Source organism: Argiope bruennichi, chromosome 7, assembly GCF_947563725.1.
Source record: "Argiope bruennichi chromosome 7, qqArgBrue1.1, whole genome shotgun sequence".
NCBI lineage: Eukaryota > Metazoa > Arthropoda > Arachnida > Araneae > Araneidae > Argiope > Argiope bruennichi.
In genome coordinates, this window is record NC_079157.1 from 2525621 (window position 1) to 2548382 (window position 22762).

The 22762-nt window shown below is 29.5% G+C and overlaps 1 protein-coding gene across 1 annotated transcript in view; it reads right to left on the minus strand.

The window, feature by feature from the left end:
- LOC129976240 (cobalamin binding intrinsic factor-like) overlaps positions 1–14126 on the minus strand; it is a 31672-nt gene extending 17546 nt beyond the window's left edge. The window contains exons 1-3 of the mRNA XM_056089719.1: positions 13974–14126; positions 9231–9353; positions 6023–6154 (exon numbers count right to left, since the gene is read on the minus strand). Of these exons, the coding sequence (XP_055945694.1) occupies positions 6023–6154; positions 9231–9353; positions 13974–14052 (334 nt within the window). The 5' untranslated portion in view covers positions 14053–14126. The remainder of the gene's footprint in view (positions 1–6022; positions 6155–9230; positions 9354–13973) is intronic.
- Between the last annotated feature and the right edge of the window lie 8636 nt (positions 14127–22762).

Sequence of the window (22762 nt, forward strand, 5' to 3'; positions counted from 1 at the left end):
TTGCTTAATGTGAGTAATCAACAAATAATTCCTAAAGAATAATGAATAAAACACAAATTCCTATTTTAACACCCTAAAATTTAATGCATTGATTAAAAATAGTTTAAAACACTAAATTATATAATTCCTATTATATGTTTCTTCAATAGAAAATATTTTACAAGCACAAATTATTAAGTTACTTCAAATTTCTAATATTTTCATAATTTATGTTTAGTGAGGTTTAGATTCTTAGCAAAATAACCAAATTTGATCTATGTTAAACCCCGAATATTTCACAAATATGTTTCATAAAAATTCCATATACAAAAATGTAATGCTTCTTTCAATTTTACTGATTCTATTTACTATTGACTTTACAAAATTACTTCATGAAGAAATTTTATACCTCATTATAAATTTTAGTGTTAGCTAATGTCCAATAGATAACATTTTACAAGCACAAAATAATAATTTACTTCAAATTTCTAATATTTTTTTTATTATCTATGATTAGTTTGGTTTTATGGCACAAGAATTAAATTTGATCTTTGATTAACACTGAATATTTCTCAAAAATTCCATACACAAAAATGCAGCACTTCTTTCAATTCTACAAAATTCCTTATATTTACTATTAACATGCAAAGTTACTTCAAGTTGTAGAAATTTTACACATTATAAATGTTAGTGTCAGTTGATGTCCAACATACAACATTTTACAAGCACAAATTAATAATTTACTTCAAATTTCTAATATTTTCTTGATCTATATTTAGTTGTTTGGTTTTGTAGCACAAGAACCAAATTTAATTAATGATTAACACTGAATATTTCACAAAAATTCCATACCCAAACATGGAACACTTCTTCCCATTATAGGAAATTTTATTTACTATTAATTTACAGAGTTACTTCATATTGCATTAATTTTAAACCTCATTATAAATGTTAGTGTTAGCTAATATTCAATAAACAACAATTTACAAGCACAAACTTACTTCTTATTTAATAACTTACTTCAAATTTCTAATATTTTCATAATTTATGTTTAGTGAGGTTTAGATTTGTGGCAAAATAACCAAATTTGATCTACGATTAACTCTGAATATTTGAAAAATATGTTTCACAAAAATTCCATGCACAAAAATACAACACTTCTTTCACTTATACGAAATCTTATTTATTATTAACTTACAAAGTTACTCTATAGTGTAGAAATTTTATACCTCATTACAAATGTTAGTGTTAGCTAATGTCCAATTGATAACATTTTACAAGCACAAATTAACAATTTACTTCAAATTTCTAATTTTTTTAAATCTATTAGTTTGGTTTTGTTTCATGGCACAAGAACCAAATTTGATCTATGATTAACTCTGAATATTTCACAAAAACTCCATACCTAAAAATGTAAACACTACTTTCAATTATACAAAATTTCTTTAGATAAATATTTTTTTAATTATTATTTTCCCCTCTTTATTTTTAGGAGAAAAGAAAAACAATTTATTTACAAAGACCTTCATTAAATAATATTTTAGAAATACAAAGTAAAATAATAATTTACTTGAAATTTTTTACTGAATTTTCTGTAATGACTTATACACCCAAGCAAAATCCTGAAACTATGACTTATAATTTACAAGAATAAATAATATTGACACAAAGTCATTTATAAAAAATTTATTTAAACTTTATTTATTATGTAATACTTGAAGAGTTTGAAATTTCTAAAAATCCACACACATTTATATAAATATTATATATATGTATAACTGAATCTTCAGCTACATATAAAGAGAATTATACATTTATTTATACATTTCATTTTTCCTTTTTGATTACATTTGATGAACCTAGAAAACAATTATAATAGTAATTGAGATTCCGCTTCATTTAAAAGTACAAATAAAACATTTGTTGACAATTGGAGATGAGTAATTAACAAGCGAAAGTATTATAGAACTTCATAAGCATAATATTTTTGTTCTGATACTGGACTGTGTAAGCAAACTTTATAATAATGTTTAGGATAATAAAGAAAAAAAAAACTCAAACTAATGGGAGTAAAATTTATGTTACTGTTTTATGAAATGTGAAATAATTTGAAATTATTCATATAAGAGTACTCAAAAGTGCCTGCATAATCTCAAATTTTAAAGAAAGTTTAAAATAAATACATTCTGCTAAACTTTTTTTAGCCTCATGTCAAAATAAAAATAATTACACAAATGTTATTTCAATACCAAAATATAAAAATGTTATTTAATATTTTATTAAACTTCTTTCATAGAAAAATTGTAAATGAAAAGGAAAATTAACTAAGCTAAATAGAATTAAAATCAATTGAATTGTCAGTCTGCAAAAATAATGAGGTTGCCATTAAAAAAAATTTATTCAAATTATATAGAAAAATAAAATTTGTACAAAACAAAATTTATGCCTTTCTAATTAAGGCAAATAAGTTTTCAGATAAAAAAATCAGAAATTAAAATCTACCTACTTGTCATTCAAGCCTATCACATTACAACAAGTTTTACTACATTTTTCACGAAAAGACATTACATATTTTGGCACTTTAACACATACATCTGATAAATCCTTGATTGCTTCCACTGATCTGAGTAATTGCAACTGACCAGAGAGAAATTTTGTGATTTGGAATAACTTCAATTCTAAACAAGTTCTTAGGATATAAAGTGAATTGGGACATATAATTGTCTCGCATATAATTGTTTTAAATTTCCTTCTGATGTTCCAAGTTGGTAGAAACCATATTCCGTCACATTAATTGTAACTTCCAATATTTTGCTCTTTTTTGAAGTCAGGAATAGAAACTTGCACAGTAGTTTCCAAACAAATAGTGAGAAATTTTTTTTTGTTTATATTTATAGATCAATTTTAAAATGTATTTTATCTTTAATTGCATTTTCAGTTTTGAAACAAAGGTTGCACAAAATTTTTATTTTATTAAATGAGAGATATATTTCATACTTTGCCAGGTTGTCATTTGGCATTCTATAGAATGCTTAGAAAATGTATGAAATACAAATTGTTTCATACATTACTGGCTTGTTTTAGGCATTATATACAATGCTTGGGCATTCTATAGAATACTGGATTTCATATTTTGCTGGTAATACATATAAAGAATTATACATATACTTTTTCTTCAAGTTCACTCTTCTTTTTGCAGATTTGATGAACCTAAAAAACATATTCCTTAATTAGAATAATGATTGAGCTTTCATTTCTTTTAAAAGTACAAATAAAATATTTGTTGACAATTGGAGATATGTAATTAAGGAGTAAAAGTCTTATAGAACTTCATAAGCTTAATAATGTTTTCAATCTGATAATGAACTATATAGGCAAATATTATAATAATGTTTAGGACAATAGAGAAAAATAATATAAACTAATGGGTGTAAAATTTATGTTACTATTTTATGAAAGGTGAAATAATTATAAACTATTCACATAAGAGTATTAAAATATAACTACATAATTGCAAGTTTTAAAGATTTTTTTTTGAAATTTACAATAAATATATTCTGCTAATCTATTTTTTTAGCCTTATGTCGAAATAAAAATAATAACACAAATGTTATTGCAAAACCAAAACATAAGAACGCAATTTAATATTTTTTAAAAACTTTTTTCATTAGAAATTGTTGTTAACAAAAGGAAAGGCATTGTAAATGAAATGGAAAAATATCTGCAATAATTTAAGAACACACACACAAAAAAAGATAAGAAATAAAATCACTTGAAAAGAATACAAACAAGAAAAGAAATGATAATGGTCGCTTACGCCTAACGCTAATAATATCACGTGCAACTCCATGTTTCAGGTAAGCAACGAGTTCGAACGGCTTCAACAAAAATAACCTTTTTTATTCACTATTTAGAATAAATAATATATTATTTACAAATATATAATAATAAAAACTTTACACTTACCAAGTTTCTTGAAATGACAGTATGCGTTGCTGGTTGAATTTCAAAATCCAATACACGCCAGGTGATTCATGGGAAATTTCTAAAATATGTTCGCATAGCGCCGCCTAGGAAAAGCAACTTTCCCGACATCGAGGCGACTATGGGCCGATTGCTTTGAGCCGGTCTTTTTCACTAAGTCGCCGTAGGAGTTCGCCCCGATGAAAAAGCGATCTTCAGAGGCGACAGAAAAAAATATGGTCAGAATCCGATGTCGCGCCAATGCAAAGGTGACATTGGCAAAATATGGGCGGCGTATATCAGATGGATGCGATGCTTGGCCAATCGTTTAGCGACTTCTCTTTGCTGCTTGGGATATTCGCAATATTGTATAATATAGTCTAATGTTTACTAATATAAAATAATATCTTACAATATTGCGCTACATTCTGTGTTACCTGGGAATAAAATGAAGACGAAGATTCACTCTCAAAGAAAGTCATAAAACTTTTATGCAGTGGATCTCCTCAGAAGAGATTATTTCCAACATGAAAAAGTACGCAACTGAAATTATTCCAGAAAATGAAGAAATCTTCTTTCGGTTTTCTTCCACATATGTCAGATTTTGATTTTGTAAGTTTTCCTTTTTCCGCCTAATTATTAAACAGAAGAAACGAAATGTTGAAATCAGATTTCTTATACTTCGCGCCACTCTTTTCAAAAAAATATCTTATGCTTTTCCTAAATCATTTATGATGCTTAAAAGAATCGCGAGATATTCCATAAAACCTAACTGTAGAAGAATGTGGCCATTCATGTCTAATATCTGCCCATTGCTATTCATTCAAAATTCAAGAACTTGATTCTTGATTGCATTCAAGAAATTGTTTTAGAGAGGCAAAGATGAAAGATAATTACTTTTTTTCTTATTTATTTTTCAATATTTTCTCAACTCTCTAGAATTTTATTTTGAAATAAAAGTGGCTGCAATAATCTCAGGTATCTTTGTAAGATCTGAATATTCCGTTTTCTTTTAAGGAAGGACGCTCTTCTGAAGTGCGACTGCTTTGAAATATGAGGGCGTTTCGGATTACGGATGTTTCTTCGCAGCCAATGGACCAACAAGCGGGATTAAACACGTGGTATGGATTGCAATATTTTTGAATTCGTATGTACCAATCAAGTTTTCTGTTTGGTTGCATCTAGTATATGGCCCATATGCAGTAATAATGTCCTCTGGTTATATCATGTATATCATGATGAAGAGCATCCTACATCAATACTTATGCTTTCATTCGATAGATCTGCTATGCTGATTTTATTTTATACGGATGTGGTCATGCTGATAACAGTTAATTGTTGAATTTTTAGATTTATATTTCTGTACATCCATTGAAAATCGATAGGTTCCCACTAAATTCTTTATTTTTTTTATCATATTCATGAATATTTTAAAATCATAGAATTCCCACTAAAGTTGCATTTAATTAAAACATCCTTAAACCAAAGTTCCTCAATGTTTGCACAGTAAAATATTAAGCCTTTTTTCTTTCGTTATGAGATTAAGGCTTATGAAAATAATATCTTAGTTTTCATAATTTAAGCTCAGATGCAGATAAATAGTTTTAAAAAAATCGAAATTTTGAATAACTTAAAGAGTTTTTCCAACTGCATGGAAAATATGTTTAAACATATATGTTCACAAGATCCTACATGTTAACAGTAAAACTGAATTTGATATGTGAATAGATTACACTTTATAAGTAATATTCGTTATTAAAACTAAAAATAATACTTTCCAAAGTTAACATTCGCTTTAGTTGAATAACTAAAAACTTTAACTTTCTATTAAAAATCGCAGTTATTTAAGTATTCGCTAAATTTTAAAACAGCATATTTCAATCCTTTACATTACATTCTTAATTGTTTGTTGATACACTTATTCAAAAGTTCACAAAAAAAAACTCATTTAACATTTGATAAAAGACAATCCACAATTTGGCATGGCCAAATACCCTTAGTAACTTAAGGAAAGAAAATCTAAGAAAACTGTAACAAGACACTTGCACATTAACACTAATACATATGCAATAAATTTTACCGCAGAAGTTTTCTTCAGATATAAGTCCGTCGCAGTCTCTCCTTCCATCACACACCCAGCTCCAAAGAATGCATCTACGTTTGTGTGGACATTCAAACCAACCAGGCGGGCAGGTCTGTATGCTAATTTTATCTTCAGAAACAAAGTAAGAATCCAAGAATGAATTAAAATAAATGCATCACTAAAATTCAAATAACAGTAAAATTTATCCTTGTTTTTGGAAAAAAAAATGATTTTTATTAACTGGATCCTGCGGAATCTGATTGTAATCCGCAAATTTACGGAAACTGTTTGTATATTTAGTACATTGGTATATTTTCAATAGAGATATGTAAATTTGTAACAGTGGCATTACTCTATCTTCTCTTTTGGATAGTAGATGGCGATGCCTGATTAGGTACGCATTCCATAGTGCATTGTAAATAATAATGAGTTGATATGCTGTTCTGTTAAGATGCGAGAGCGTTAATGTCTTGCCTTTCGTGTTTTGTGATTGTTTGTATAAAATGTGATAATTAAAAAGAAATTTCCGAAAACATGTGCCCTCTTGCTTCTACTGCAAGTATCGTAATGTTCTTTATTACACTACACTGCCGCCCAACGAAAAAAAAATTCTGATAAAAATGATTAAACATGTCGTCCTGGCACATCCCATAATTTCATCTCCATCATTTCACAATATTGGCGCCCAACGAAAAATTATTTCGGATCAAACTGATGAAATGAAAGTGCAGTCGTCTCGACGATCATAAGAAAATTTTTAAAAACCACATTGGCGTCCAACGAAAAAATAATCATTTTCATTCCACCACATCGGTGTCCAACAACAACAAAAAATTCTGATGAAACGAACATCAAACGTGTCGTCCTGACTCATAGAATAATTTTCCCATCTCGGGAACGACTCATCATTGCATTCCAATGAAATGATGAAACTAAAGTGGACCGTGTCGTGCTGACACAAGGCATAATTTTTCCCATCCCGAGAACGGTTCATCATTGTGTTCCAGACATCCAGTCCTCAAAAATAAATCGCCATCTTCGCGTCATTGGTGTCCTAAAGAGCATTCCAGTCTTCAGTTTTAAATCCTAAATGGACACACTTGTGTCACTCGTACGCCCTCTACCGAGTATAATTTATTAATTGTGCATCTCCAGCAAAAAATCAGCATTTAAATCCAGTAAAGAAATGTGTTTGTGTGTGAATTTCAAATTTACAGCACGAAAAAATTCATCAGTTTTGTTTTTGGCTGATCGATACCAGACAAATGTCATAATACGTCTGCATTTTTTTTTTTTGTTCAATTTCAACAGCATCCAACATTTGATTCGTTGAAATACAGCATTCTTTCATGTTTGAATGCATCAGATTCTTCGTCTTCTGTGAAATGTTTTTATACTATTTAATATTTATTAATTTCTAAATTACTTCTCTTTTTATAGCATATTCATCGTTGCAAGTTTAGATATCATCTGTATTGTGTTGTTACTTGATTTCAATCATTGAAAAGTGCGTAAGAATATATCTTTTAAAAATTAAATTATTCCATATAGTAATTTTCAAATGGTGTGTATTTCTGTGTTTTATTTAAAATTTAATCTATCGTATCTGATGTGTTCCTTCTCCAATCGAAAATGCAACATTTAACCTTGGGAGACGCCAGTCGTTCTCATTGCTCATTCATGATTCATTGCTCCCGAAGTGATTATTCTAAACAAGCATTGAATATATTTTCTGTTTTCCAGCTGCATCTTATTTTGGTATAATGAAAGAACTGTTGAGATAAATTTATTTTATTTTCAGAGCAAGATTCAGCATATGCCATATTTTAATCATATAAAGTGTGTAATTTTATTTCTGATTCTCAGAATTTGTTTTTATGGTTAATTCTGAAGAGCAAAATTCGTTTTCAGTACTTACGCAAATTTAATCATAATTGTTTGCTACATCAAAATTAGACATCTGCTGTTCTTTTATAAAGTGTGAGTATATATTTGCAGTTAAAATTAATAACTGAAATATTTTGAACTTAATTTTTGTCTTTATGTGTTGGTTTCAACTTAAATATAAACGCATAAAATTGTTTTAAGCGTAAATATTTTTTCCACTGCTGAAAATATATTTTATCTCCTTCTTTATTATTATTATTATTATTATTTTGCATTATTTTAAAAAGTGGAGATTTAAATAATTTGTGTTCTGCCTGCTTTATTGATTTTTTATTATGTAAATTTAAAACAGAGGGTAGGTGTGTAATTGATCCTTCATATTCAAGTTTTCTTGTTTAACTTCCTATTTCATTTCAGTAATTGCGGAAAAAATGGCTTTTCTATCTAAAGGAAAAAAAAATCCAAAAATCACACCACCCCGCCGAGAGAGACGGTGTAAGGGGAGGATGTAGCAGTCGCATTACTTTATCTTCTCTTTTGCATAATAAATGGCGACGCCTGATTATTACATTCCACTGTGCATTGCGATTGTAAATAATAATGGAATAATATGCTGCCCTGTTAAAATGCGCGAGCGTTAATGTCTTGTCTTGTCTTTCGTGTTTATTTGTGTGAATGTGATCATTAAAGAAATGTTCCCGAAAACACATGTCCTCCTGCTTCCCCTGCACGGACCATAATGATCTTCCTTCCACCACAAATTGTAAAACTGCCGAGGAAATTTTATCGGGCAGTTTAATTACTTCATTTGGATAAATAAACAAGGATGTTTTAGGCTTCAACAAAACTTTCCAAAACATAAATGTTTGAAACAGTTGGGTTCCATGACCCCGTGACTGTTCTGGCTTGTCAAACGGTTTCAGTTTGTTGCATTCTTTTTATTGAACAAAATTGAGAATTAAAATATATTAACCCTTATAACTCGCTACTTTAGACTATTAAGAGTCACTAACTACTTTCACTACTAACTCGGCCCAACCGACCGTGCAAATTCTGTCCTTGCAGGCCAGTTTCAGTTTGAAAAGAGGGGTATAGGATGTAAAATGAGTTATCAGCAAGGGGGATTTACATCCTGCATCTCTCATTTGAAACAGAAATTGGCACCCCAATATAGAGTTTGCACTGCTGGTTAGTGAAAAGGTTAAAATGGAAAAAAGGAAATAAAAATGGGCACAATTCATATCATTCTAATTAAGCTTCAAATGTGCGGGAAGAAAAAAATAAAGTGTTACATGGTAGTTTTTGCAACGCATCTTACTGCAATATTGTTCGTCCGAGTTGTCCCCGCAATCATCGGTGCCATCGCAGAACCAGTCACGTGAGATGCATTTCCTGTTCGTACATTTAAAGTCTGATGGCTTACAAGGAGCTGCAGTTAGAGCTAGAAAAATTACAAGACTGTTTTCATAATCACATACAAAAAACTAATCATGCTTAAATATTGATATTAAATATGCTAAACTTTTCTTTCTCTTTACGAATGAAGTAAAGCATCTTCACCCATTATGGAAACATAAAACTGCATGTGTTATTACAAATAATCTTATAATAAAAGGATTTTATGTCTTATTTACCATAGGATGAAATGGTAGGAATGCATCGTCTGCACTTAATAAATATTTCAAATAAAATTCAATACAAATCTTTAAACTTTATTAAAAAATAAATAGGACTTTAAGAACAATGGGGGGGCTTCGCACAAAAGTCGTCAAAAATACATTTAACTGTTATTAAGAAAATACCGTTTCATGAGAAAGAAATATCGTACAAGGACTTGACAAATATTAATAATAAGTTATTGCATATCTAATATTTCAATGCGTTGCATGTATTTGTCAATAACAAACACATGGAAAACGAAGCTTACAGAATTAACATAATGATTACGCAAGAAGTGAAAATAGTAATGCGTATAAAATAAAGGAAATCAGAAGGAAATGGATTACAAAATTTTGATAATGAAAAATACATAAATTTATAATACACATCAATAATCAGTTTTTTTTTTTTTTGGAAATGAATATTTTATAGAGACTAAAATGGAATCATTCAGAGATGGAATCGAAACAAAGTATTAGAGTTGGATGTCCTTTACCAAAATTAGCCAATCGTAAAATATTTAGATCAGGCATAAAATATTCCAGTGTCTTCATGACCGATATAATAGCAATCAGGGAAGAATGTTTCATATCAATAGATAATAAAATAAAAGACGTCAAAATTCTATCCAATTCGAGATCATTTCTTATATACTTCAATACTCTTTCTCTCTGTCAAGTGAATGAGGGAGTGTTTGAAATTTTATGGAGCAAAAACCATCTTTGATTATGCTGCGTCAAACATATGGTGTGTTCTCTCTCTACAAAGGGAAGTTTATAAATGATGCCAAAAAAATAATTGAATAGAACTGATTTTCTCGGAATAGAAAAGCACATGGGATTAGCTGGAAATGGAAAGACAGATAGCCTAGCAAAATTCGCTACAAAGAAAAATTTAATTAACATTGATTTCAATAACATGTATAATCAAATAAAAATTAAAAGCAAGATAAAATGATGAAATCATGATAAAATACTTAGCGGAAACCCACAAAAGAAAGATGAACAAGAATTCCGTTGATGAAATGGGTGCCAAAAGTTTCCAAGGGAATTTTTACCTAACCAGATTCTTTCTGTCAGTAGAGGTTCATCAGGTCGGATTTTTTTGGCATAGATGATAAATGCTGCCATGCCAGAAGATATGATTCTGCACATTATCAAAGAGTGGAATAATCAACTTGGTCTTCTGGATGGATGAAAATGTAACGGAACACCATACTGAAATTCCAAATTGTGTGGAACTTTCTCAATACATGAGAAATCATTAAGTAAAGAAGAACTGAACGATGATTATTTATCAGTAATTCTGAACATTTTGTTTCCTCACATTTGCATACTTACATTTCTTTTGTTGCTATTTTTTTCCCTTACTTTCTATTTTTATTCTTTTATTATTCTACATTTTTCTTATTTTCTAGTAGATTTAAATGTTTGGCATTTCGATCAAACTAAAAGTAAGTGGGTCGGTTTTACATTTTTGTTCTCTCTGTTTTTACATTTTTGTTGTCTACGATTTCCTTAGAGTGCTTGTTTCGCGATGGCTCTGATTTTGACGGGATGTGAGTCTTATATGCATATGCATTTGCAATTATCAAGTTTTCCTAAACAAATATAATTTTTTGCTCGGAATATTTTATGGGACTGATTTCAAATTGCTGATCTTTCATGATTTACTCTACCATGTCTGAAGTCAGGATACGTGTGGTGGCTGATTCCATTTTGATGATAGAAGGTAAATGTAAAAAAGTACCACTCAATTATATATTATATTTCATATAGTATACTTAAAATAGTATTGCTTAATTATGTAATCTTTGAATATTATTGACAGCGGCCTGCCTTTTTTTCTACAAATAAATGAAAGAATAAACAAAGATGCAAAAGCAAGTTATTTCTGTTTCAAATTACAGCATAAATGATTAATCAAACCTGTTGTTTACGATAATAATGAAAATGAAATATGTCGAATAACCATTTCTCTATAATTGGGGGGAAATTCGGATGCATGCCAAATAAAGAATCCCCTTATTACAAATTACAGAGTAAAAATAAACATTGTTTCCACTCTACAAATGTTTACTACACGAAGTTAAGACAAGATTTACAAAACTCCGCGGGTGTATAGTTTCAGTGTTAAATAGATCAGAAAATGTAAATATTTTATAACAGAAATGTTATCGCTTTTTAATCCTACACTGAAACACATTAATGATTAGCTTTCAGCACTGAAAAAAGTGTATATATAAATTCATATCTATATCCATTCACAAGTGATATTAAATAGTGAGCACAATTTTTGCAAATTTTATTTGTTGTTGTTGTTTATAATGGCGCTTGTCATGGACAAGCTCGCTGACAAAGTCAACGATTATAAGCCAAGGGAGCGTTTCTTATTTTAGTAGCGCCAACTAGGGCCAAGAGTACGACTTAGCTACTCACGCATCACATTCGCTTGCGCAACCCCTTTTTACAGGGGGGCACATTCACACATCTCACAGATAGAACGGATGAAAGAACAACCATGCTCGTACCGGGACTCGAACCCAGGACGCCCAGAACACGGGGAAGACGCGCTGCCCCTATGCCAGGACGCCGACATTATGTTTGCAAACACGATAAGCAATCGAAGCATTGCCGCAATTGATTGTCATTTTTCGTACTTTACAGTGATGGTATAATTTATAGGTTTATAATAGTTGTATAATATGTAATTGTAATAAAAAAAATCTTGTTTAATAATAGTATTTTTATTAAAAATAAAAGGAAATAAGATTATGTACCAAAAGCAGGAATTTACTCTCTGGTTTATTGATAAAGTCTAGAGCAATCTAATTTTGGACATTGGACGTAGCGAGCTAATTTTACTTTACTTTTGTTCCAAATTAACATAACATCGTAACCGTTCCGGAAATATAAGAGATAAATTCATATACTTCCTTCTTTACGACAGGCAAATGTAGTTATTGTAAATAGCTATGCAAATACATGGAGATAAACTACATTAGTAGATACTAATTTTAAAAAAATAAAAGCATTTTTCACATTACACAAATAAGAAGACAAATAAATACTGAATGCACATTCCGTTTCCATAAAATTTTGAAACATCGATTTTTTTTCTACTTAAGTACTATCCTGTTGCTGCCTTGAATTTTAATGTTAAGAAATGAAACACAGTTTGACTTAATTGTCGAATGAAATGCACGAGATGAATGCATATCCTAAAATAATAATATAAATATCGTTGCTATTTCTTGAATGCAGTTCCAATATACAGAAGATATGTAAACGTTTTAATACATTAATTTTTAACTCTTGTGAGCTATCATATATGTCTTAAAATGATACCTTTAGAGAAGATATAAATTCCCTTTAAGCTGAAATGAACATATCAAATTTATTTTACATTCTAATGATTCTACAAGTATTTGTAAAAATATTGAGAACCTGTCGAGCCGTGCACCTCTTAAGCATTTCTTGTACACCAGCTCAAATTTGATTGCACGTTAAGAAGAGATAAACACTCCATCGTCAGAAAATGAGTTGCAAGAGACATTCATAAAGGGAAAGTCACCGAAAAGAAAAGAAATGTATAGTAGAAACATCTGCAGTGAATTATTTTTATATTTCGTTCGTAGAAGCTTCATATGTGTGTATTTGTTAACAGCGGAGCCAAATGGGAGCATGAAAAGAGAGCATAGTGAAATTTTATTGCTGAGTTAAATTTTGCTTGGTGAAGAACGCAGTATCCCTTTCTTATTGTTTTTCTCTCAAATAATAAGAGGTTTATTTTTTAAATAAAGGTTATGTTTAATAGAGTCTCGTTCTTTTCTTAGTAATGAAGATCAGAAATAAGAAAGTAGAATGAAATGTTTCATTTCAGTGCTTCAATTCGATTTTCTACTTAGCTGTTAAAAATCTATTTGAATTGTGATAACTGTATATTACATATTAGTAAAAATAGAATCGTTATTTTTCTTTTCTTTTCTGCTAATTTTACAAAAAAAAAAAAAATGAAATCGCACAGATTTCAGAATACTACCGATAACAATTATATAAAAATTGTATTGTACTATATAAAAGCTAAACAATTGTATATAAAAATTGTAATATTGTAATTGTACTGTAAATAATTATAGTATAATTGTAATAATATAATATTCGTATGAAGTATAGTAAATGCTACATTTTTATGCTTTAGGTCAGATTTTTAGTACAATCGCAAAAATGGGAAGAAAAACTGAAAACGTCAATCCAATATTTTACAGCAATTATTTACATTTCCGTGCAGAAGTGCGATTTTACACTATAATCTGAATCAAACAAAGGGTATAGATGCAAGCAATTAAAGTTAAATGAAGTATGATTTCTGCACTTGCAGCTTATGAGAGAAAATAACTTACCTTCCACGCAATGCAGGACGGCGTAACCGACCAAACAAATGAGAATTACTTCCAAGCTCACAGTTCGGCTCGCCGCCATAATACCGTTCGTTAGAGACGACAGCGATGAACGTTTGGTGAGATCTGGAGATGAGTGCGAAGGGTGTCAATGAAATCCGGACGCACGGGAAATTCCCTTTCCCATCAGTCATCGCTGATGAAGAACGCGATTGGGTTTCGGTTCGCAGACGACACAAACACATGCCATCCGATAAGACGAAACAAACCTTTCTTTATAGTCTGAGCTACTAAACTTCTATGAAGAAAGATAAAATGTTCTACTAGGGAGAATATATCTGAAGTCTTTGATTTCTTTCTGTGAAGACAAATGAAAGATAAAATGTTCTACTATGGAGAATATATCTGAAGTCTTTGATTTCTTTTTGTGAGGTCAAATAGTTTCATTTGATTCTATCCGTTGAAAACATGATTATCATTTGTTTAAAGCTTCTCGAATTAAAAATATATAATTATACTTCCAAAAAGTGTAAAATATTTATTGTGATTTTTTTTTTATATACCTTTGGATTTCTTCTCAAGTGCTACAGCCTCTCCAAACTTTCACCATCTGACACTATGCGGCGGCACAATAGCCCTCCACCGATTCACCCAACCTCCAGAATGTTTTCAAAACTATCCAGTCGCTTAGTGGGTGGTCTTCTTCGCTGTTTCCTCTCTATTATTGGAAAGATTATTTTTTTTAAAAGGGAATGCAATTTAAATACATGACAAAAACATCTAATACGAGACGCTTTTTTTAAATTTGATGTCTAGAACGCCACTTTATTTTTTTTAAATTTCATGATCATACAACATTTCCCATATGTTATTTTCATTCAATGATCCAATGATTTTCCATATTTTTCTTTAACAATCAATAACCCGGTCTTCTTCTGCTTTATTAAGAGTTCAGCATTCATTCCTTTTCTCTAGAGGACAAATGATCTTATATGCTGATTCTTAATTTTATGCTGATTAATTTCGTTAAAAAAATTCATTTAAGGCGGTTCTAAGATAATTCTTCTGGAGATCTGGGAGAGGTTTTAGGGGGGAAGGTAATTAATAGGCCCAGGACTCAGGTGCCATCTAGAAGATCAGGGTATTCCACTTTGTCCGGTGATGAAAAGAGTAACATTGTCAATTGTAAAAAATGTTTTATTAAGTTTTGTAATAAGACCTTATGTAAATGTATAAAAAATAAAATATATTATATTTAAAAATTTTTTATTGAAAATTAATACAGGTTTTTATTATTCCAAATTTAAAAGGCATTTTTTCTAATACCCCATTAAAATCTCTTGTGCATATAAGCCTTATTGGAGTAAATTTACCAGTAGTTTTATTTCCTGTTAATTAGTTTCGTTATTATTCTCAAACCCTTCGTATCTGTTTGAGACTATGTTGGTTAGTTTATGTTTATTTTTGAGGGGTGTCTTGCAACCTTTCATTTTAAGGGTGGTTGGAGGTCTGATTCTAGGTTTACAAATTTTCCGTTTAGTAAATTATGTCCAAAGTATCTCTTTCTGGACAAGATCTTCTTTCTGGTTATTCATTTGATCATTGTGGTAAGTAAGCATAACCCCTTTGTAAGAACATTAATTGAATCTCGTGTTTAACTGACTCTTTATCTATGTTGTAACTTCCCCGATAATTAGCACTAGGGTGAAGTGGGCTATCGGCCAGAGTATTCTGCCTCTTCCTGCATATCCATCGGGTGAAGCAAACGTATTGCAGCTTAATCACTTGGCCATTCTAAGAGATGCCGACTCATTCTAAGGAAGAAGTTAACTAGAAGTTTGTTAAATTTTTCCAAGTTCAGTGTAAAAGGGACTGTTGAATGTCGGATTCTCCCCCCCCCCGTCTTAAAGATCTGTCTAAATTTTTGATTCTCCACATTACTCATGTTTTCCTATTTGAAACGTAATAACATAATCACCAAAATCCTACTTCACTCCAATGTAAGGAACTAAAAGCCCCAGTACTGCTATAATGTTATAATTTCCAATGTACTGCTATAAACATCTAGTAATATGGATGGTATATCGAATATTGTTTACTGAATGTTTCAGACGTATTTTAAGGTGTTTCTTTTCCCTTACAATTTTTCGACATCTTGGCGAATCGGAGGATAGTCAATACAATTAATTCCGACAAGGCGGCATTAGGACCATTTAAGAATATTATAGAATCAGGAGGGGGCGCGGGTTCCTTTTAGGCGTTTGTATTGAAAGGTCATTCTTTGGAAAAGGGAACCATAAGATGCATCTTTTTCATCTGCTTATGCCATAATGACTGTATGTCGATTTAGATTGAAATTATATTTTGTTTTAAGGAGTATTACTCTGTTATAGATTATTTAATCGAAATGTTATTAAGTTCCACTGAGTTTTTATTCAAAATGAATTTTTTCGCTCACTTTTGATTAAATGTTGCAGTGAAACATTAGAAACTTACCAAACTTACTTTACCTTAGAAGGGGTTTAGCTGAAAAGCTGCTATTTATATATGGTTTTTAAAAATTTTTAAACAGCTGTTTTTCGTTCTTAGTCCAACTATTTATATAATGCATTTTACATTAATGTTTACATTATTTTTTATGTGATGTTATTACATTACTTTTTACATTATTTCCTATTTATAAATTATTTTCCTTCACACTAAGCAAGCAGATGAAATTGTATTTTTCCTATTAAAACAGTCTAAATTTCAAGGAATATATAAATATATATTTTCCTATGTTTCTCTTTTCAGATTTTAATTTCAATTTTTAGTTTGAAATGATTGATAATTTCAGTGATTATTTCGTTAATTCATTATTTCGTTTGTTGAGGAAATATTGATTATTTCGTTTAAAATATCGTCGATAATTAAACTTCTTTCTTTTTGGGTATACTTGTAAACACATGGGCACATGTATATACAAATATGCTCCAAAATAAACAAGTTTTTAAATAATCATAAACATTTTTTAAATGTGATTATTTTTTAAATTTTCTTAATGAATTGAATAAAATATGCACTTTTAAATTCATGTTGTTGTGACTTACGGCACTTTACAAGCCTCTTGACAGTTATCTGTCAGCGATTTAAGCCGAGTGAGCATCTCTTGTTTTTTCAGTAGCGCCAACTAAGACTAAGAGTACGACTTGGCTACTTCACATTCATTTGCGCAACCCATTTTTACAGGGGGGGGGGCATATTCACGCACCTCACATATAGAACAGAGAAGATCAACCATGCCGGAACCGGCACTCGAATTCGGGAGGCTCAAATCACGGGGAAGATGCGCTACCCCTATGCCAAGTCATCGTCTTTTAATCTTATAAAAATAGCAATCAAAATTTCATTTTAAAAATCATTTTCATTCTGAAAATTATTTATATTTAGTCTTAACATATCTCAACGAAAATGAAAACAAAAAGTAAAACTGACTAAATTAAATATTCAAGTAATTTTAGTAGGAATATTAAGAGGTTTTTAACAACTGTAATTTAACTCTTTTAAGATATGTATTCAACAGTTAATAAAAAATAATAATATATATTTCTTGGATGAAAATATGGAGTTTAAAGGCATTTATAAAAAAAATAAATAGGAACATTAAAAATTATGCATTTATTCTGTAGTTCTTTGAAACAATGTATTTTTGTTGGCATCTATTGAACATTCTTCTATAAACGATAAAATTTGAATGGATGTATTAAATAGCTTTTGTTGAATTTTGTGTGAAGTGCAACGCTCATTTTAATTAAATGTATTTAAGTAAGTCTAATGCAAAATATTTTAGATCATTGTTTCAGCAGTGCATGGAAAATAAATTGCTTATGAATACTGAGAAGAGCGTAGTATTCACAATGAAGCCATAAAATCGCAACCTATTGGTTCCCATGTCTGCTGCACTTCACACGTTGCTACCACATTATAAATTGAGTTCAGTCTGCGATAAAATGTTTAACATCTATAACATACGTTAATACAATATATAAGAATGAGACACTACCGAGTTACTATATTGTGTGATGCGTCAAGGATAATTAATAAAACATCATGGCAGCTGCAATTACAAAATTGCAATTATTATTTTATTTTTGTATTATGAAATTTTTGTAATAATTATTTAGTGTGAATTTTTGTAATGATTATTTAATGCGAATTTTTGTGATTATTACATATTGTAAATGCTTGTGATTTTTTTTTCTGCGTGTTACAAATTTTTGGAATTATTAAATGTTATGAACTATTTGACACCACCTGTTCGTGATTAACACTTCACATTGTTATCTTAATGAATAATAACAAAAAAAAAAAATGGTTTTTATCCACTTCCTTGGTAAGCATAAATTAAAGTTTCAAATTCGTTCAGAATATAAGAACTAAATGCTATTTTATTTAAGATCTTATTTAAGCACTGTTTTCCCGATATCGTGCAAATTAGGATGGTGTGAATTTATATGAATGTAAAACTTGTTTCGGATATTTATTTTAAGAAAAAGAAGTTATTTTTAAATGAAACTTTTATCATATACAAATGTATAGAACTGCAAATCTAGCAATAAACTGTCCTTTGTTAGAATCGATGAAAAAAAAAGATTATTAATTATCTATATTGTATTTAATAAAATTCTTTGTGAATTCGTTATATGCTTTATTTGTTTATAATGCAAATTATTAATTTTTCTATTAAATCATGGCGAAAAAAAAATTAAATGACAGCAACACAAGCTGTGTCATTTCAAAAATTAATAAGTATATTTAATTTCAATCATTTTTTTTTATGATGACATATGTTCCAAGCAAATTGAAGTTTATATGGAAGGAATTATTCCTTTATAAAGCTTCCATGTATGATCACTTGCAGTATCTTAAGAAAAGTCGTTAATTTGCTTATTCAGGAGTTAAAAATTCTCAAAGATACTAATTTCACTGCATGGCTCAATTCGAATTTTACAAAGCGATTTCGAAACTGAGGAAGTAAATGTGAAAAAGCAAAAAGCACGAAATAATCAAACTTAAAGAAAAATCACCATATATGAATAGATAAGCTTACAAATTAGATACTAATTGTAAATAAAATTAGGACTATTAAAAATAAGATAATTATTAAAATAAAAACTATTAATTTTTATCAGTATTTTAATTTGATGAATTTGCGTAATTTAGTAACTGTAACTGTTTAAAGGCGGTTATTACCATTCAATAAAAAAATGTACGTAGAAACTAAGTTAAAATTTTGATAAAATCCTGATTAGATGCTGTAGGATCTGGACTGTAGTATGTAAATGCAAAATTTCATTAACCTGTATATTTTTCTTTCCTTTAAAGAAATTTACTGAAAAAATTAATTTTTTAATTATAATAGAAGATATTTTCGTGCTTTCTGAACTAGAGTATAGCAATAAACTACTTTTTCTAATATTAAGTGCATTTATTTGCTAAATATAAGTTATAGATTGAATTGAATGTGTGCTCTAAATAATTATATAAATCATATTTCAGCAATACATTATATTGACTTATTTAAAAGAAGTATCAAGATATATAAAAAGTTATTGCTGATCTTTTTTGTATGTTAATTGTAAGCTGTTTTAAAATCAGATTTTAATACCTCTATCAATATAATAAATGTTGATCCTGCACGAAGCATTAGCAAAAGAGAGTTAAAATAACGTATCTTTATTTTTCCGTTATTTCAAAACTGATTCAAGATGAATGGCAGCAATTCTGGAAACAGAAAGAGACTTATTTCTTTCATAAGTGAAATTATTTACCTACACCGATAAATACTTCTAAACATGGAATAATCTCTTACTCCAATTTTCGAAAGTTTCCAAATTAGGTGACAAATATTATAAAATTCATGATACCCTACTTCACTTAAATTCAAAACAGCACTAGCTCTATTTGTTTATATAGTTTGGTTCTTATTCTATATCTATAGAAATAACCGACGAAAATACAAAATTAAGAAATATAAAAATTTTACTTCGCTTGTAAGCATTTAAAATATTAAAAATATTTTTCGAAATGAGTTTTAAAATTTTAAACTTTTAAAATCTATTTTTTGATTTGTTCAACACCTAAACAATTCGTTGTCACTTAAATTAAATTGAAGTGTTATTTCATTGTTTCCTATTTACCCACACTAAAATGGTGCTTCGGCATAACATGACGAAAAACTGATAAGTGGGTAAATTTTGCAATTCCTTTTAAAGCAAAATGTATTTTTCTTCGTTAAATTCATCATCATAAACAATTATAAAAAAGATTTCATTTCATTATTATTTTTATTCCAAGGATCACAAGTAAGAGAAAGAAAATGGAATAATGAGTAATTAGATTTATACAACAGGTGTTTTATATATTTAATTCGTCAAATTTAACAAGTAAGAAATATACATAACTGTAACTGAAACTTTTGTTAGTTACTTGTTTGATAAAATTAGCAAATTTAGTAATAAATTGTGTGTTTTATTTTTCAGAATAGAAAAAAATTACAAAATTAACTAATTTTATTTGTAATTTTTAAAAAAATATTACATGTATTAAAATTTATATTTAATTTAAGATTTAAATAATAAAACTTAATTAATCGAAATTTACGAGGAATAAAATACTCCTACATAATATCATAATAGAATCTTATGTTCTAGATGTGTTTGAATATTCTTGAAGATGATTACTTCATTAAAGTTGACTACAAAATGGTCGAAGCTGATGAAAAAAAAATCACAAATATATCAATAAATTTGTTAAATTTCAGAAATGTTTTATATCAGAAGGATCGCCTCGAAATTCTAAAATATATTTTTAAATAAAGATATTTCATGGGTGCATCATTTAGTAATATTCATAAAATTTTAAATTGGAAATTTTGTTATTTTGTAGCATTTAAGGACGTCAATGTCATTTTAATAAAAAATTTATTATTAAAAAGCAATATTGAATTTTGAAAAAACTGAGACGAAGTATTTTAGGACATGGATTATTAATATCTACCTAGTAAGTAGCAAATTATGTAGCTGTAGAATAATTATTTTTTTAGCTACCCAATCAGTTTGATGATTGGCATTCACACATATTTTTTTATTTTAATAGAAGAGGATGCTACTGTTTCCAAAAGTTAGTGCATCATAATAATCTGTGTGTATCAGATTAACATAATAGTTTTTTTATTACTTCCATCTCTGAACGAATAATAATAAATTGCAAATATTGATTGCTCGATGCAAAAATGTTGCAAATAATGATTTATTTAAAAGAATAATAAGTGAATATGAAGGCAATTTTAATCCATCGCAAACTGATTATTTATATTATATATACATTTAGGTCAACCATGTAATGGGAGTTTCCGTATTTAAAATTCTTAGCAAAAATTTAGAAACCCTCGCGATTTATATTTATGTTGTATGACTCACGTACCGCTGTTATCATTCAGCGATTCAAAATTTTAATGTAGCGGAAAAGTCTTCCCACACAAGTACTTCTAGAAAGCGCCTGACTTTCGCAGCCGAACACAATAAACGAAAGTAATAAAATCTGACTTGAATGAGCGGTAATTTGTAGCGATCCAAGGCACTGTTGATCACCCATGACGCATAGCAGGGGTAGAAAAAAACACCGACTCGTATTTTTCAGTGCATCTCTACTGGTAAAAATGAAGCGATTTTACAACATTCTGGTTTCTCTACCCTCGGTTTCTCAAAGAGTTGTGCACACAGAATGAAATCACTCAGAGAATAAATTGTCCGAAATCCACTAAATCAAATCATTGATCAAATCAATACAAAGACATAAAAGTTATGATTACCCAGGAAAAAATCTGCAGAAGTAGAGTGAGGGGGGGGGGAGTGCCGCCGCCCCTTTCCCACGTCCCTGGAGTAGGCTCACATTATCTCTTGATAACAAATATTTAGACATTCAATCTGCCGCTATAGAAGTGGACATCATTTCTCTCATGTTCATGCTTGTAATGTTTGATAACGTATTCTAAAACCCTCCGCGCTTTTGCGCATGTTAGGAAGGGTTTAATTCGTCAAAATAGGGGTAAGAGGAAAGATGAAGGGAGGAGAGGTTTACATTTAACAGTAAAATAAACTCGGATTACTAGCAGACGAAATTGAAATAAAATTATAAGGTCAAAAATGACACCATACTCATATACACGTGGAAAAAATTGAACGAAAGAGTAACTGCTATCTAATAGGATGGAAATCAAGGTCAAAGAATGACGAAGAAATCCGGAAATGTGCTCAGCTTTTCGCGTCTAACCCCTTAGTGAGATAGAATCGTCGAAAAGTGGCCGTCTCAGGATTTTGAAACGAAAAGTACTTAATTGAAAATGTATTGATTTTCTGCAGAAATGCATATATCAGGTGCTTGAGAATATGTTTTTGATAATGAATTTCTAAATTTTTGATTGTCTCTTGGGCCATGAGTTTTAATTTAGCAGGACAAAAATGAAGGCGGAATATTATTCGGTGCGGGGGGCAAAAACGAATTTAATGTTAATCCATTTTCGCTCAAATGAATACAAACGGCAGAGTAATTGTCCACAAAAAGAAACATTTTTGCTTGATTATACATTTATCAAAATAATTTTCTCTTTCTCGTTTCGTTTATTTCTCTAAAATTTCTCTGATCATTTCTATTTTTTCCCTTTGTTCTTTTTAACTAAAGATATAGCCAAAAAAGAGTCATTTTGCATCTTTGAAACAGCTCGGTTATTTAATTTTTTATATCTCAAGCAA